The 17317-nt window shown below is 37.8% G+C and overlaps 1 protein-coding gene across 3 annotated transcripts in view; it reads right to left on the reverse strand.

Moving 5' to 3' along the window:
- Positions 1-15305, reverse strand: part of snx2 (sorting nexin 2) — a 34926-nt gene extending 19621 nt beyond the window's left edge. For 2 of the 3 annotated variants that reach the window (XM_067573271.1, XM_067573262.1), the window contains exons 1-7: positions 15079-15304; positions 7474-7573; positions 5106-5266; positions 4665-4731; positions 3416-3459; positions 1419-1560; positions 699-777 (exon numbers count right to left, since the gene is read on the reverse strand). In XM_067573271.1, the coding sequence (XP_067429372.1) occupies positions 699-777; positions 1419-1560; positions 3416-3459; positions 4665-4731; positions 5106-5266; positions 7474-7573; positions 15079-15177 (692 nt within the window). In that variant the 5' untranslated portion in view covers positions 15178-15304. Of the gene's footprint in view, positions 1-698; positions 778-1418; positions 1561-3415; positions 3460-4664; positions 4732-5105; positions 5267-7473; positions 7574-15078 lie in introns of all 3 variants that reach the window. The other variant, XM_067573280.1, reaches the window with a different exon arrangement.
- Positions 15306-17317: the final 2012 nt, after the last annotated feature.

The following is a 17317-nucleotide window of genomic DNA, read 5'->3' on the forward strand; positions in this document are numbered from 1 at the left end:
TTTTCAGTGCGGTCATGTGAAATTTTTAAATAAAGCAATAAAAGCAATAAAGTTGGCATGTGACTCACATGAGGCAGTAGAGGCACCGAAAATGTTAGTTAAAATAGTCAGTTTTGATTCGTTCTCTGATGTCAGAGAGTCCTTGAATGCATCACTGAGGACTGATTTATAAACTGCTCACATCTGCATGATGCAACTCAGACGCATCTGAGAGGAATGAATGAAGATTTTTAGTATTAGAGAGTTTTTACAGTTGCATTAACGAGTGTTAAATAAAGATTCTGATGTTCTTAATTCTATTAACAGTTTTAAACATATACATACTGAAGGTTTTAAGCTATATTATTACTTTTGTAATGGTATTTTGTGACTGTGAGATGTTTTTTTGCTGTTTATGATTGATTTTCTTATTTGGAGGTGTTGGCCACGCGTGTGTTAAGCTCTGATTGGATAACTGATGAGGATTCAGCCCTCTTGTAGACATATAGGCTGTGTTTTTGTTGTTTTTTTTACACATTCTGATGAAGGAGAAATAAGAAGATTCTTCCAGAAGTCAGCTGTGTTGTTGTGTTTCACAGACAGTAAACTGATTCTCATCACAAGCCCAAAACATGTAAAAACTAAACTGGTTCTTTAAATAGTCCAGAAAAAGTCCAGCTACAGTTTTGTGTATTTATTTATTTGTCTTCTCATCATACCTCTCCAGTGCCAACCTCCTCTTCTCCACAAACTCGTTGGACGACTGGTCCTCCTTCCCCACCTTCACCTTGGTCATCCCTGCAGACGAGAGACGAGAGGCTCATTAACATAACGGATCCACAGACAGGACGACATGTTCTGTATGTTCTCACATATCTTCTGATATTTACTCTTCTTTGTCTCCGCTAACATGAAATATACAAGAAAAGTTATTCTCATACAATCTTTCATCGTATCAACATCTAGTAAAGAGCATTTCATTAATAAATGTAGATGTTCACCTTCTTCTGATCGTCTCTGGATCATTTTGTTTTGTTTGATCTTTCATTCTTATTTCCTTTTTATTTCTTGTTTATTGAATTATTGTTATTTTATTTATTTACTTATTTATTTAACCAAATTTGAAATATAATATTCTGCCTGTAATTCTCCATTTAATGTTTTGTTATCATCTACTTTTCATATAAAACCGTCTTGTTTGGTCTTTTAAGTGTCTGTAGGTGTGGACGTGTATTGATTTTGTTACTAATTGATGTTAAATATAAAAACAAACCTTTGAAAGAACGTTAAACAAATATTAACTATTCCATATTTTGCTTGAGAGTCCTGGACAACCCCTGCAGGCCCCTGGACCACAGTTTGGGAACCCGTGTGTTGCTATAGCAACAGTTATAACCTGTAGTACAGCAGAGGGAGTATGTGGCTCCGGCTTTACTTACCCACAATGCTTTTCTCCGGCGCGGGTGGGACGATGTAGCCTATGTGCAGGTACTTGGAGGCCAGTTTACTGTGCAGACCCAGAAAATCACTGAAACGCCTTTTTACTGAGAACTCTTGAAGCTTAAACACAGACATGGAGGTCTGGACGAAAAAGAGAAAAAAAGACAGAAAATGAAGATCATGAAGAGGCTTTCAAATGTTAAACAGTAGAGGACCATATGTTCACATTAATGCCTGAAAACCTCCAATATCTCCACCAAAACATCAGCATGACAGACTTCTGCATGTTTCAACAGTTTTCAATCACACTAGTTTGTAAAATGAAAGTGTCATCATGTCGTTCCACCATCTGAGACCATCTCAACAACTACTGGATTGATTGTCATTAAAGGATAATTATGGCGATGTTTGATATTTTTCTTATTGTCAACAAATGAACTGATATACTAACAAGTATTTTGTGTGTATTTAAAGCCTGATATATCTAATTCCTCCGTTGTTGTTCAGAAACTATTAAAAACACTTAAATTAGCCACACCGCTGCACATGTTCCTTCATTATAAAGAGTTTGGACATGTTAGTTTGTTTAAAAAAGGCTCCAAAGACTAATAACAGCATCATGTTTTCAGTCTCTGGAGAGTAGTTCTGTGTAAGGCAGACGCTACTGAGCATGTGGCCCTCGTCCTGTTGGGGAACGTTTCACTGTTAATCTGAGGAGAAGGGAGTCCTCATCCTGGAAGCTTTTCTCTCATAAAAGTGAAATATTTCCATTAAATCAGAAGGTAAATCACACATCCTGTCTGTCTTGTCACATCCTCACACTCAATCCTGTCAAAATCATGTTCTGTTTGAGCTTCTCCTCATCTGTGACGGCAGTAATTCTTTTGCTGCTTGACAGACTCTGGTCTGTTTCTGCAGAGAAGACGTCGGAAGACACTCGACATCAATTTATTTCCTCCGTTGCAGAAAAACCCATTACATGAGCCTTCAGAAACTCCTGCAAGTTAAACTGAGATAAGTGAACACTTTTAGTCCTGACTGAATCTAACAGTCTTACTATAAACACACTGGGAAGAATCTCACTAGCCTAGCAACATTAATGCTAAAAAAAGAACCCATAATGCAATGCTCTCTGTAAGAGCCGCTGTTACATCAGTAATCTTGTCAACAGAAAACGTCCAGAACCCAAATATAAGACAAGCTCCACTGTTTCAAATGTAATTTTCTGAATAAAATCTGTTTTCAAGGCCAATATGGTTGTTTTTTTTCCCAACAACAGAGGAATAAGATCTATCAGACTTTGATACACACACATTTGTTAGTAGATCAATTCATTGTTGGTTTGTTGACAATAAGAAAAATATAGGTAATCATCAAACTGGTCCTTTAACCTCTTAACATCCACCGGGTCGCCGGCAACCAGCTTAAGCCAGCTGTAAGCAGTAGCATCACGCAGTAATGAGTCAAAGCAACTGGCACAATTTGGATAATTGGAGATGATTGGAGAGGTTCAGGGACACCACAAACTAAAAACTCCCTAGCTCCCATAAGGTTAGACCTAGAGGTCTGTAGAAGGTTTATGGTGTTCTGGCATAAAGCATGTCCTAATTATTGTTATTCAAATATGACTCATTATAGACGAGGACCAAAAATGCTTTTTTTGAGCCTTATTTGAGCTGACGTAGTTTTGTTTGTGTTTTAGCCACATGCTAAACAAACACATTTCCAGAAACTAGAAGATGTCACTTGTCAAATGAAGCCTAATTCATGCATCATGACCTTACAGTTCTCCTGTTATAAGCTTTTCCATTTGGGTATGCCGAATAGGTGAAAATTCTATAAAAAGGGTGGATGTTAAAGGGTTAAGGGTCTGCAGGTGTGACTGTTAACTTTTTCGTTGTGTTATTTTCCACACAGGAACAAATTCTTCTGTATTTGGTGAACGAATGTTACTAGTTTTACTATCAACAATAAGAGAGACTGGTTAAACTCTCACCTTGGTCGTCACTTTGTAGGCCATGTACGCATTCATCCCGTCACCTGCTCACACACACACACACACAAAGATAATGATGATGATATTTATATTAAGCAGTAAGACACAAATATCTGTCACGTGTCTTTTTCACTACTTGAACAATATTAAACACACCAAAAACATAAATACACTGACTGGTTTTTGTCGAAGCCAGATGAAGCAGGAATACAGTCGGCTCAGATATCAAACTGGTTAAACTGGTTTAATGTGTTTTTCTTGCAACAAAGTGTCGAGAGGGTTTCGACTGTTTTATTTACTGACTTCTGGTGACTTCGTTCATGTTTACATAAAGGGATTGTCGAGCAAGATTAACAGCTGCACCACCTGTAGAGTCAATTCATTTATAACATGCTTATATTTGGTGAACAGACGGACAGATCGTACGTTATCAGTCACAAACTGACTACTGTCCCGACTACAAGTCCATATTTTGAAGTAGACATGTGAGAAATTAACTGTTTACATTTTTAATATGTTGTTGATATATGAAAGATTAACTTCAATGTTTTCAAAGATATAAAGGATCCTCTTAACAATAAACCAATATACTGGTAAGTGGAGTACTCTGTATAAATACACATAATTATTTTATTTTTTATTTTTAAACTACTGGCCAGATTTCCATTAAATTCACTTAATTCATTCTTTCTCCACAGCCGACATCAGGATAAACTTTTATAGCTTTAAATTCCTTTAAATCCAAACAGCTAAACCATCTTTAAGTTGTTTGTTCAGCTCAACACTTTTTAACTGCGGCCTGTAATGACTCATTAGAGCCTGTAGGGGGCTCCACAAGGCTGCAGAGCTTCAGTGCATCAATAAACCGTTAAGCACAATAATTTGGAAGTATGATGATGAATAGTGTGACTGAGCAGACTGTCGGCTGCGATCAGCGTCTGACTTCATCACTTCCGGAGTTTGTGCTGACAGGAAATGAGGAGACATGAGGATGAGGATTGAGGATGATGTAAAACATCATTTGCAGGGAGAAGAGAGGAAGGAAAGGGGGTTGAGAGGAAATGTAGTTTTGGTTTGTGGAAGCACTGACAGTATTCCTGGTGAGTGAGGAAAATCTTCAAATTCAAGACAGAAATTGTATTTCTCTTCTGTTTCCTTGTCTGGAAAACATCTCCTATTATTCCATGCTAATCCATAACATCCCAGGATATTCAAGGATTAGTGGGAAGCGAACTGAGCGTGTACTCACCGACTTTCTCAGGGTCAGATACTGATATGTGCATGTCGAACGTATCGCCGCCCTCCTCTTCTTCAATCTACAGAAAAAAAAGAACAAACAACTTTTGAACTTTTTCAGAACAAAACTGTTCTGAAAAAGGTTTTTCACAGATTTTATCCACAGAGGAAAGTTTTATCTGTGTATCATGACAGCAGCAATGACATATTAATTTAAAAATACCTTTCTCTCTCTCTCTTAGTCACAAATTATAGCATGAATGTAATGTAACTACTGCAGGTGTGAAACTTGTGTGAAAAAAAGTACAGCTCTGTAAAAACAACATAATAATGAGATAATATTTTAGCAATAAACAGAAATAATGTCATGACAAAGGCAGTAACATGGTAATAAGATGATAACCCTGTGTGTGTGTGTGTGTGTGTGTGTGTGTGTGTGTTTGAGTGCAGTCACCTCGTCGAAGGAGGAGTGTGTGAACATGTCGTCGTGCGCGTGGCCGATGCGAGGAGTGATGACGGAGGTGGGGGGTGTGATGGGGGTGATGGCGGGCGACGGGCCGTCCGACAGCAGCACTTCTCTCTCCGGACTGTCCAACGAAACCTCCTCCGTCGCCTCTACGGAGACACACGACAGAGAGAGAGAGAGAGAGAGAGAGAGAGAGAGAGAGAGAGAGAGAGAGAGAGAGAGAGAGAGAGAGAGAGAGAGAGAGAGAGAGAGAGAGAGAGAGAGAGAGAGAGAGAGAGAGAGAGAGAGAGAGAGAGAGAGAGAGAGAGTCTTCACACGAGCCCAGGAAGTGTTTTATGTACTTTAGTCTGTGTGTTTAAGTCTCTGTGTGTTCTGGATGTTTTAACTGGCTGCAGGACAAAAGTTCCTCTCAGAGTCAATAAAGCGTCAAAGAGTCGACGGGCATCATGAGAGAAACATTCGTACCAACAGACTGTTGAGTGACACGTAGGATTAGTAGCATTCATCAGTTTTTAATCATTCTCAGAATTTTCTCTGAGAAACGAACAAAATGTTTCAGATCAGACGAGTCGTGAACAAACTTCCTCCACAAGAGGAGAAACACTTGTTTGACTTAAATAATAAATGGTTTAAACTGAATTTGGAGTTTAAATACATTTGTGTGCAAAAGTTTCACAATCCATTGGCAAATAACACATTATGGTGATTTTTTAAATTGAAAAAATGTAAAATATGGAAAAAAAACACACAATATCTTCAGCAAACAATAATGCATAGTCACATTTTATGTCATAACTGAACTGAGAATAGATCCACCTCCATGCTTAGCAGGTGTTCTTTTCATGAAATGCTGCTCCGTGTTTTCTCCAAACGTACCTTTACTGACTGTCTCCAAAGATTTCTGTTTTAACTTCATCAGTCCTTGTTTCCGAAACGCTTCAAACATCTGTAGATGTTCCGTTGCAAACTTCTAATGTTGGATTTTATGATGAGAACCACTTTGCTATCTTGTAGCTTTAACATGCATTGTTGGGATCAATAACTGATCATTTTCAGAGTCTTTAACAGCTGCTCAGACCAACTCCTGCTTGCTGAGTGTTCACACAAGGTTTGAAGACTCAGGAGTATTTGCAGCGGCTGATGACGACTGTTGACAAGCCTCAGGCCTAACGGGCTGATTGACATCTGAGACGTCAGAGCCTAAACTTTTACACATTTATTTTTCAATTTATCACATAAAAAGTAACTATGCACTAATGTTTTTTTTCCATATACAGAGATAATGTGTTTACATCTTTTCAATTAAAAAAAAAAATCACCAAAATATGTTATTTGCCAAACTTTCGCAAACAACTGTATAATATCAAAATGAACTAAAAGAAGATATATTAGTAAAACAAATAGTAAATATTAATATTCTGTTCAGTACGTCATCATCATCATGGCTGCAAGTTCACTGAGAGGTGTTTAAATAATATGATTTGATTTGTACACAAGAAGATCTTCATATTATAAAAAAAATACATTTTTACCTTCAGTTCAAAGTGAACAAACACTTGTGCAGGAGATATGAAGCTAAAAGTTAAGCTAGCTCTCATAGTGGCTGGTGATGGTTTACTGGACCGCATTATATAGAAAAGTATTCCCAACATACATAATATACATAATACATAGATAATAATAAACATAAAGTAGAATTATCACCTTCCTGACAATGTCAACAAAAACTGAAAATGTAGAAGCTTCATCAAAGTAGACTTTGTGTTAGATTACATTAGACTGCACAGATGTTCCTAATAAAGTGCTCAGTGAATGTTTATATCAATTATTTCTCATTTCAGTTGTTACACAGTCAACTCTGCTCTTCAGAAGTTATCAATCAATATTCATTTAGCTGCTAAAACTTCTATATTTTTACTTAAGTAAGATTTTTAAATTAAGAATGATGAAAAGTCTGAGGTACCAGTGAGCTCTGAGACAACATTTCATAAATAAACAGAAAAGTCTGTCGTTTATTGATACCACAGATAAGTTTAAGACTCTGCATTTCTCTGTCCAACATCATGCTGACAGTGTAACATCACTTACTGTCGGCTGTGATATTCTCTGTGACTGTCACATGACCGACTACTGAAACATGTCAGCTGATTTCTGACAGCAGCAAATTCTTCTTTTCACTCTTTAGGAAACATTTTTTGTGAATGAAACTAACAAACCCACAAACGCAGCGGAACACGTGGCCTTATAGGACAGCTGACGTTCATCAGGCTGAAACCAGAGATTTACTACAAGTTCAGGCGGTAAACAGTCAGAGTCTGTTGGATCTGATTCATATGAGGAAAACTTGTGTGTTTACCTGCGAACAGGTCCTCTGGGTCGTCATCAAACAGTGAATCCTGTTTGGGTCCGTTTGAGTTGGTGCTGATGTCTTCAGTGGGTAGACTGGCTGGTTCTGACTGCAAACACACACACGTCAATTAAATATGTTACTGATTGTAAAGCAGGACGAGCAAGTTTTTAGAAGAAGTAATGGACAAGCTTTTCTGAAACAATATTATGTACAAACATCTAAAAATCTTTTAATATTCAATAGATTTGCTGCACTACTTATTGTTTATGATGTGTTTTGTTATTTGTACTAACATTTGTCTGTTTTGGTGCAAACAGTTACTGAAATAGTCCAACTCATTAACGTCAGGCTGAAATAAAGAACACATTTCCAGAGATATGGACTGAGTTATACCAGCTGATCGACTACTAGCTGCTGTCAAACTGGTGATTTACTAAAATCAGGCTGCACCATTAAAACTTAAACCTACATGAACTCTGAACAGCTGCCTGCTGCTGCCGAAAACGACGCTATGAGAGCGCCGAGAGTGAACCGGAACAGTAAAGTCGCAGCCGGACAGATAAACAATGAACTGAAACTCACTATAAAGCTCCGTAAAGCCGAGAGGAGCTGCAGAGTCTCTGTAGGTTCATCACTACGAGCCACGACCAACACATTACACACTGACGGATCAGACTGTTATTATAAAAAACTACTGATTATAGTCGCTTTAAGATATGTCTTATCTAAGCACTTTATCAATCGAAAGTTGACTCAGTGTAGTAGTACAGACACTGAACTTCCCCTTAAATATCCAACAACAGCTGAACGTGCACATTGTCAGAAAGCTGCAGCACTTCAGAACAGGAGGAGGAGAAAAGTGGAAGCAGAGCAGCGGCCACATCAGTAGCTATGCAGACTCAACATATTCCACAGAAGAAGAAGAAGAAAAAAAAACCTCCAGTGCAGCGTGTGTCATCCATCCTGGCTGAACCGCAGAGCTTCCTGAGGAAACTGCCGGCCGCTTCACAAACACTGGAGGTAAAACTGATCCATCAGCAGTGTGTGACATCACAGCAACGGTCTCAGCTTCTTCCAGGGAAACCAGCTGCTTCACACTCCAACCATCAGTAATGACTATCACCACATTACTGCCATCTGACTGATGAGTTTTACTCAGTTAGCACCAAAAAGATTCCCGTTAATGATGTCGGTTGGTTGCAGGTTACAGGCAGCGATCTTTAACCACAAACCAGGAACTAAACTAAACAAATGCAGCTGCGTTCAGGGCTGTAGAAATCTACACACTTCTCTATTTTAATGGCAACGATTAAATAAATATTTTAATTGGCCTGTTGAAGTTTGTAGTTTGTCGTGTTCCCCTGTTGAGCTGCAGGTGGAAGTATAGTAACAAAAAGAGGAACTTTGACACTAAAAATACTGTAACGTTGAAAGATATCTACTTGATTTGACTCATTTGGACGCTGAAGCTAAAATATATTTTTTGCACAGAATGAGGACTGTTTCTGTCCTCCATCACTTCCATTGTAAGTGCATTATGAAGGGATCTAATGGTCAGTATGAACAGGAGGAATGATTACAGCAAGAAAAACAGCTTTCAAATGTTCATTTGGGCTCCTGACTGTTGTTTTTGGACAAAAATGAACACAACATGCAGCTGAATTCTGAACACCAAAATGATCACAACTCATCCTGAGAGGGACATGAATGTGTGAACCAAATGTAGCAGCAATCCAGCCAATAGCTGTTGAGCTATTTCAGTCTGGACCGACCGATAAAGCCAATAAAACAAACGCCTGAGTGTTTATTCAGAAAGCAGGTGGATGTTTCTCTGATCAGTTTGTCTTACGTCATCAATGCTGAATCCAAACGTCCAGACTTCCTGGAAGTCTGCAGATCAAATCAACAGACTTTCTGCAGACTTCCAGAGAGTCCGCTTGGAAAATTACCCATAATCCACAGCAATATCATTATTATCAATCACTAAAAAAACAAACAAAAAATGACCTCAGCAAGTGTGAAGGTGAAAAAAAACTGAATGAAAGTGAAGCAGGGTCAGTGATGAACAACCGGTCAAAACCCCCAAAAACCGTCAGTCTGCTGCTTCAAACACACACACCTGAACAGACAAACTCATTCACAGGAAGAGAGGAGGAAGAGGAAGGAGGAAGATTTAGCTGAGCGGACAGAAAGAGGAGAGGATGGAGGAGAGAGTGTGTGCGGAGGGAGAAAAGAGGAAATGAGTGATGATAACAAGGAGCTTCCTCCCTCCTTACTCAGCAAACACACAGAGAGAGAGAGGTCAGAGGAAACACTGTACACACACACACACACACACACACACACACACACACACACACACACACACACACACACACACACACACACACTTTCCATAATTTTAGACTCACAAAAAACAAAATTAAGACACATAAAGAAATCTGTAAAACAGTAAAAAGTTTTAAGAAAAATCACAAGAAATTAACATTTAACATAACAAAGTCTCTCTGTGTTCATTAAAATGCACAAAATCCATGTAACTCTGACCTGGATTCAACCAATAGTGAACAAATAAACCTGCTGAAGAAATCTGACCTCTAATATTTGCATTGAAGACACTACTTTGCTCCTAAAACTTCAAAATTACCAACATTATAATTCTCTTATTGACCAAATTCAATAAAGTGTTGCATATAATTAAACTGAGAACAGCTACAACAAACCAGAACCAACTGAGCCAAAGTCCAGTTCAACCTTTCTTACAACAACTGAAATATAAAGACAAATAAATATGATATCAGTAAATATGAAGAAGGAAACAAAATGCCCTCATGTGTGTGTAAAATTATTAGGATGTTCTGTAGATTTTAGATCATGTTTTCCAGCCTTATTTTAAAACCTTTAATTAAAGACATTTAAAGACTTTACAGACTTTTTAAAGAGGAAGCTGAAAAGATTCACAGAACTACAAAGTAAAGTACTGGACACACCGACATTAACGTAGATTACACTCTTCAAATAATGCTGATATTTGACTTTTACTGCCAGAAATATGCCCAGTTTTTATAGGAAACTACGCAGATGTCAACATGGTGGTCAAGAAAAATTGAAAAGCAGCAGGAAATAGCCGGATGAAAAGGGAACATGAGGACACTTGCAGAGGAAATTCATCATCACAGATGTGACCGACAGAAAAAAAAAAGGTTGATTGAACATCACTCGGAAATATATTTTTAACTGATAGATTTATCAGGTATTTACTTTACAGGATTATCAATAAACAGAGATTACAATACTGACTACTTATTTAGAAAAGTGTTATATATATGATATATATCAAGATCAATATATAAAGTGATACATGATAGGAGGGATTCATCCATATGAACACACTTATACTTATTATACTATATGTAATTTAAAAGTGATGAGAAAATCTCCGCTGGTGCATTCAAGAAACATCTGAAAACTCAGCTCTTCTGTGAAAACTTTCACGCTTTTAGCACTTTTTTTAAAATTGTTGCACTTCTTGTTGCTTACGGTATTTCTTATGCACTTGTCTACTTCCTGTTGTTTATTACTTTTATTTCTCATTGCACTTGTGCCTGGTCAGCTAATTGAGAATTTGTACCACGGCGCTCTTTGAGTCAGCGTCCTCTAACGTTTCTTTGTCTCGCCTCGTTTGTAAATCGAGCATCTGACAAAATTACAGAATGTGAATGAAACCACAACCAGCGACTCCACAGTGGAACTTTTGAGAGACAGGATATGACTCAGACCACACTGAACTCTAGTTTCATACATGAGATGTAGAAAACCCTTCAGGTGTAAGGGACTACTGTACTTTGTCTTTCATTAAACCTGCACTATGCCTTTATTTGCATGCAGTTCAAAGTTCAAAGTAGCTTTATTGTCTCATACAGGGAAATTGATTTGAAGCCAAGATAAACAGAAACGCACAAATCATAGAAAAAAACACACAAAACACTGACGGACAACAAACACCAGGACGTAGTGAGCAGAGTGATTTACAGTTCATTCAGCATCAAGGTCAAAGTGCAGAAGTCAAATAAGAAGTCTGTGCAAATAAGCAACTTCCAGACAACAATCAAATATTATCTGATGTTTAACGATTGACTGACAGCAGGACAAAGGAAACCTTTTATCTCTTAATCTCAACCAATAACCTGAAGGTTCAAACTCTGTCTGAAGGACGTCATCTTGACACTTCATAAAGGGAAGTAACCTTTCTCAACACCTGCCTGTTATAAAGCTGGTCTTGACTCCTCCCTGGAAATCTTACCAGCCGCTTTGATGAGGTTAACGAGTTCAATAAAAACTTCTATAAAAAAGAGACTCATCATCTCAGAGGAGACATGTTGGACCTGTCAGGTATTCACAGCTGGTTAGTAAAAGACCAGGACGAGTCTTTCTAAAGCTGATTATCACGTCTTTAGTTTTAGACACATTTAGTTGGAGGAAGGACTCATCACACTGAGATACAGACTCATCCACTACTGGCCCATGATGATGCTCCTCCTCTTCAAGAAGACTTAGAATCATCCGAAAATGAGATAATGTGTCTGTTAGCTGTGTCATTGATTGGAAAAAGAGCCTTTTACCCTTCAACAGAAGAACACAAGTTGATGTTCAGACAGCAGAGATGGACGCAATCCACCTCAAACATAAAAACACTTTGGAAATGAAACTATGTTTTTATCTTAATGGTTTTATTTTAACGGCATTATTGACTGATTGAAGGCTTATAAATGGAACTCAAGTACAGTATTTCCCTTTTTATATAACTTTGCGCTCGTGGTTCTCATGTTCAGAAAATACATTTTAAAAATTTGCATATGAAAGTGATTACATATGACTCTTAATTGGCAGTCGTTTTAAAAGAAAATTCCCATATCACAATATTTCCCTTTGCTTGCATAAACTATCGCAAAATTGAATCACAACTTCTGAGAAAAGCCGCTGCCAGTTCAAGCATTTTTAGCTGCAATAATCACAAAAAAAACTCTGCAAAATCCTGGAGGGACTGTCTGGTACACAACTGGGTTAAGTCCTTCATACTAACACTTATCATCCAATATGTTCAGCAATCGCAAACCATTAGTTTATACTGAGAGGATATTATTAGAATTAGCTTCAGTTAGGTGCTACTAACTGTAAACTGAGTGTTTATGATATCAGAGACTGACAGAAGAGAATCTGCTTCATATTCCTGCAAACTGAGACACTAAAGGAGGAAACAGGAAGAGTCAGAGGTTATTAAACACTTCACTTCACCTCAGTCCACCTTTAAAAAGCTCTGAGTGTGTGTTGAACATCCTTCATCTGTTTATTGGTGCTTCTGAAGCAGCATGTCGGTCATGAGAAGACACCCAGACTCAATCTCTCTCTCTCACACACACACACACACGCACACACACACACGCACACACACACACACGCACACACACACACACACACTCACACACACTCACACACACTCAGGTCATTGAAGAGTGCTGTTGTGACACTCAAGACAATCATCACCAGGAATGAAATCCAGAGTGCTGACACAACGAAATAACAAAAAGAGAAAAACAGGCCTGAGTATGTGTGTGTGTGTGTGTGTGTGTGTGTGTGTGTGTGTGTGTGTGTGTGTGTGAACTCTGCCTGCTCTGTTGCAAGTTTGTTTCCAAGCTGTAGTTACAACACAGCTGAAGAAGCAGCAAACTGCAGAAGATCCAGCAGGTATGATCTGAGATAGGTGCACAGACGGAGGTCTCACTCTTCCTCTTACTTCCTGTCTGTCTGCTTGAATTAATTTTTTTTAGTAAAGGGTCAGTTCACCCACATCACAAAGAAAAAAAATACACATCATCTCACTTACAGTGCCTCTGGTGGCATCTATCCATTAGCTCTGTCACTTTTTATTTTAAATGCAAACTTCTGTTTGAACATGGGGACATTTTAAATATTCAGATTGTCACTACAAATTCAATATTTACAGTCTAAAAGTGACCGTTTGACGTAGTTTACTTTTTGATCCAGCACATGGTGTTCTTAAAATTCACTATCAGCTGGGCCTAATGTACGTATCAGTACACTTAGCTAATACATGAAAATGGAGAAGGTCACTCGCTACTCATTCAAAGCCACACTGATCGGACAGTCACAACACAGAGGCATCAAAAGACAGTGACAGTCATAGTATCCATGGAGACAGTAAAATGTGTTTGTGCTGGCCTCGTTACACTGGATGACCCACAGACCTCAGTGTCACAAGTTCTCTTTGGAACTAATTTCTCTCGAAGAAATAATCCCAATAAAAACTGTCCATGAACTTCCCACAGTGAGTTTTACCCAGAAGAAGAACTTGGACATTTGTCAAAATGTCACTTTTCATAAACAAAATTACATTTAGTCCAATTTAATGAGGTGGAGTCAGACATCTTAGGAACTCTTGACAAATAAAAACTAAACTGAAACAACTGATTTCTTTGTAATTTGGTTGAACTGTCCCCTTAAAAAAAAGATCTCAAGATATCTTTTTCTGAACTGAAGTGTCCCTTCATTTATTTTCTGTACCTACTTATTAACACTCGGTCTGAATGAAGACTGTAATCCCATAAACATCCGGATGACTGTGATGTGTTCAGGCTTCAGTGTTTGTGGAAACAATGAAACAGTTAATCAAGTTAGAATTTTCTGGGGTTTTTTGGTATTTCTAGGAGAACTTTTATGTCTTTACTGATCAACAAGAGTAGAGAGATGACAGGAAATCAAAAAGCAACCGACTATGTAAACAGGAAGCATCACATAACTTCCAAAAATCATTTAAATTTAGGGCATAAGAGATATTAAATAAAAACAAACAACAATACTCTGTAAATGTAAATACTGATTACACTAATGTGACGTTTTTTTGGTCAGTCAGGCTAATGTGTTACATTTTGTAATTTGAGGTTTATTGTTATTTTTGTAAAATTAATTTAAAATCTTCCCAGTTTTCTTCATCAGTAAACAACATTTGGATCATTGTTTTCCACCCTTTAACATTTAATATAGTAGTTTAAGAGTCATCCTCACTGTTAAAACACTGTGATAGGAGTTAAAAGTGTGAAACCCTAAAAACAATTATTCCCAAGACACTTCAGCCACTGTCTTCATTCATAATCCAAATGTACAAACTCATAAACACAACCAGGCAGAAACTTTAATCTGCTGGGCTGCTCTTGCTGTCGTTTCTCAGCGTTTCTAGCGTGCCCTGAACGCACCATCCACACCTGCGTGACTGTCACCTGACGAGAGCGCAAACACACCTATTCTGCGTTTTTCTCCGCGCATATATGACCCTCCTCGGCTCCCGTAACTGTCGCTTATGAGGCTGAGGGCCACTTTGTGTTATGGTGTTGTACATGAAGGCTGTTTATCAGGGTGCTCGGTTGAATAAAACAAACGCTTCCCACCAAACCTCATTCAAATATCGGCCGTTTTAAGGGTCTCCTCTCTGCTTGCCTCCCCCTCCTCTAAGTTTCCATCTGTGGTCAGCTGGAGGCATCACGCCCTGCCAGCCACAGCTCCCTCCGGCCTCCCCTTCCATCACCTCCTCCTCACCTCCTGTGTGGCTGCCGGCTCCGGGAACAGGTCCTCCCCGTCCTCCAGCTCCTGGAAGTCGGTGCGGTCCGGTGGTGGGTCCCTGGCTGTGTCCGCCATGCTCGCGTCGCTTCTGCAGGTTGATAGTGATGGAAACGGACACACAAATACACCGACAGACAGCCAGAAAATAGCCGACTGACACAGCGAGGGGAGGAGCGGGGAGTCAGGAGGTTTTCCCAGCTCTGTCATGTGACTAACAGGAGTCCTAGTGGGAAGAAGAGAGGAGGGAAAAAAGAGGAAGGCTCACTCTGCCGCTGTTTCCTGATACCTTTAGTTTAAAGCTCCCTAAACCAGTGCTTTTCAAAGCGGAGTCCGGAGACCGACAGGGATCCTTGAAGGGGAGTCACGGGGTCCCCGGAAAAATTGGGAATATTTTAATTTCACTATAATTCCATCAATAAGTAACACAATGACAGAATGTATGACTATTTCGGTCATGGCCACTTTCTGTAAAAAACATCAAAAAGCAAAAAATCTTATCAGTTGGAGAACACTGTGACAAAATCTTATCATATGGAGGTCTGTGGTCTAATTTGTGTCAGTTTAGGGGTCCTTGACATGAAATAGTTTGAGAACCACTGCCCTAAACATCTCTGCCATCCGATTAGGACTAATTTGAACAGCTGTGGAAGAAGTATTCAGATCCTTTATTTAAGCAAAGGTAAAAATATTGTTGGCTAAAAATACTTGATTACAAGTAAAATAATTATTATCAGCAAAACACATCAAATGTAAAAGTACCTTACCTAATCTAACCTAACCTGACCTAAACCTAACCCAACCTAACCTAACTTTACTTAACCTAACCTAATCTAACCTAACCTTACCTTACCTAAACTTAACCTAACCTTAATGATATTGTTTGTTTTTTAATCATTAACAAATACATTAGCATTTAATGCATTTAATGTAAAACATTAACATACAAGAGCATTTTATAGTTGTAATTCATCAATGTGGAGCCAATTTTAAATCTGAAATATTTAATATTACATTTGTTTTTTAACTGCTGATAATTCACAATGTTGGACAGGACAGATTGTTACAGTAAAATCTTGTTTCTATCAAACAACTGAATAACTGATGGCTGTCTACATATCTTTGTGTCAGGAACATATTCATCATCATATTTCAAGAATAACAAACTTTCAAAATTCAGACTTTTGTTGACTGATGTGAAAAAATGTTTCATGCATCCACAAACAATCTCAGCAACTATTATTTATTATTTATTATTTTAAGCTTTTATTTTTATTTGACACATTCTTAAACAATCTATCTTATTAACTTTTATTTCATAACTTCATAACTTATTAATTTGTATTACTCTTTACTATTTTAATATTATATTTGTTGATCTTTTTTAGTGATGCTGTCTTAATAGTTTATTCTATTATCTCTACTTTTGTTTCATTTATTTTGAAAAAGTGCTATGTAAATAAAGTTATTATTATCATTATTACTATTATTTTCAATTCTGCATACTTACACTGCTTTGAATCTATTCTATGTGCTGTGTATTTATTGTATATGTGCAGATCAATCCATATTTTTTTGTTGTTTATTGTTCAATTAAGTTTTTGGGGAAATAAAACTGTCCGTTATAGATGATGTTATAAGAATGTTTCATCCGGATCACATTCAGTGAGCCCAATACTCTTTTCCATTATGATAAATGATGTATTTTCTCAAGTTCAGGACGATATTGGACGGTAATTGTTTGCTGATGATGGAGCTTTGTGGAAAAGAGGAAAGAATATAAATCATATTATAAATAAAATGCAACAGGCAGTTAACATGGTAGAAAAATTGTCATACTCTTGGGGATTTAAGTTTTCAGTTGAAAAAACCAAAACATTAATGTTCACTAAAAAGAGAGGTATTGGCACACAGATAAACATATACGGGCAAAGAATAGAGCAAATGAAAGTCTTTAGATTTTTGGGTGTGTGGTTTGATGAAAAGTTAACATTCATAAGATAACAACCAAGTGTAAAAAGATATTAAATGTGATGAGATGTTTAACAGGATCAGAATGGGGAGCAAGCAGATCTGCAATTAAATATATGTATGTAGCGCTGATTAGAGAAGTATTAGATTATGGATATATTGCCTACGGTTCAGCAGCAAAAACCTCATTAGAGAAATTGGAGGTGGTGCAAGCTCAAGCGTTAAGACTTTGTTGTGGTGCTTTAAA

The sequence above is a fragment of the Thunnus thynnus genome, chromosome 2 (genome assembly GCF_963924715.1).
Source record: "Thunnus thynnus chromosome 2, fThuThy2.1, whole genome shotgun sequence".
Lineage (NCBI taxonomy): Eukaryota > Metazoa > Chordata > Actinopteri > Scombriformes > Scombridae > Thunnus > Thunnus thynnus.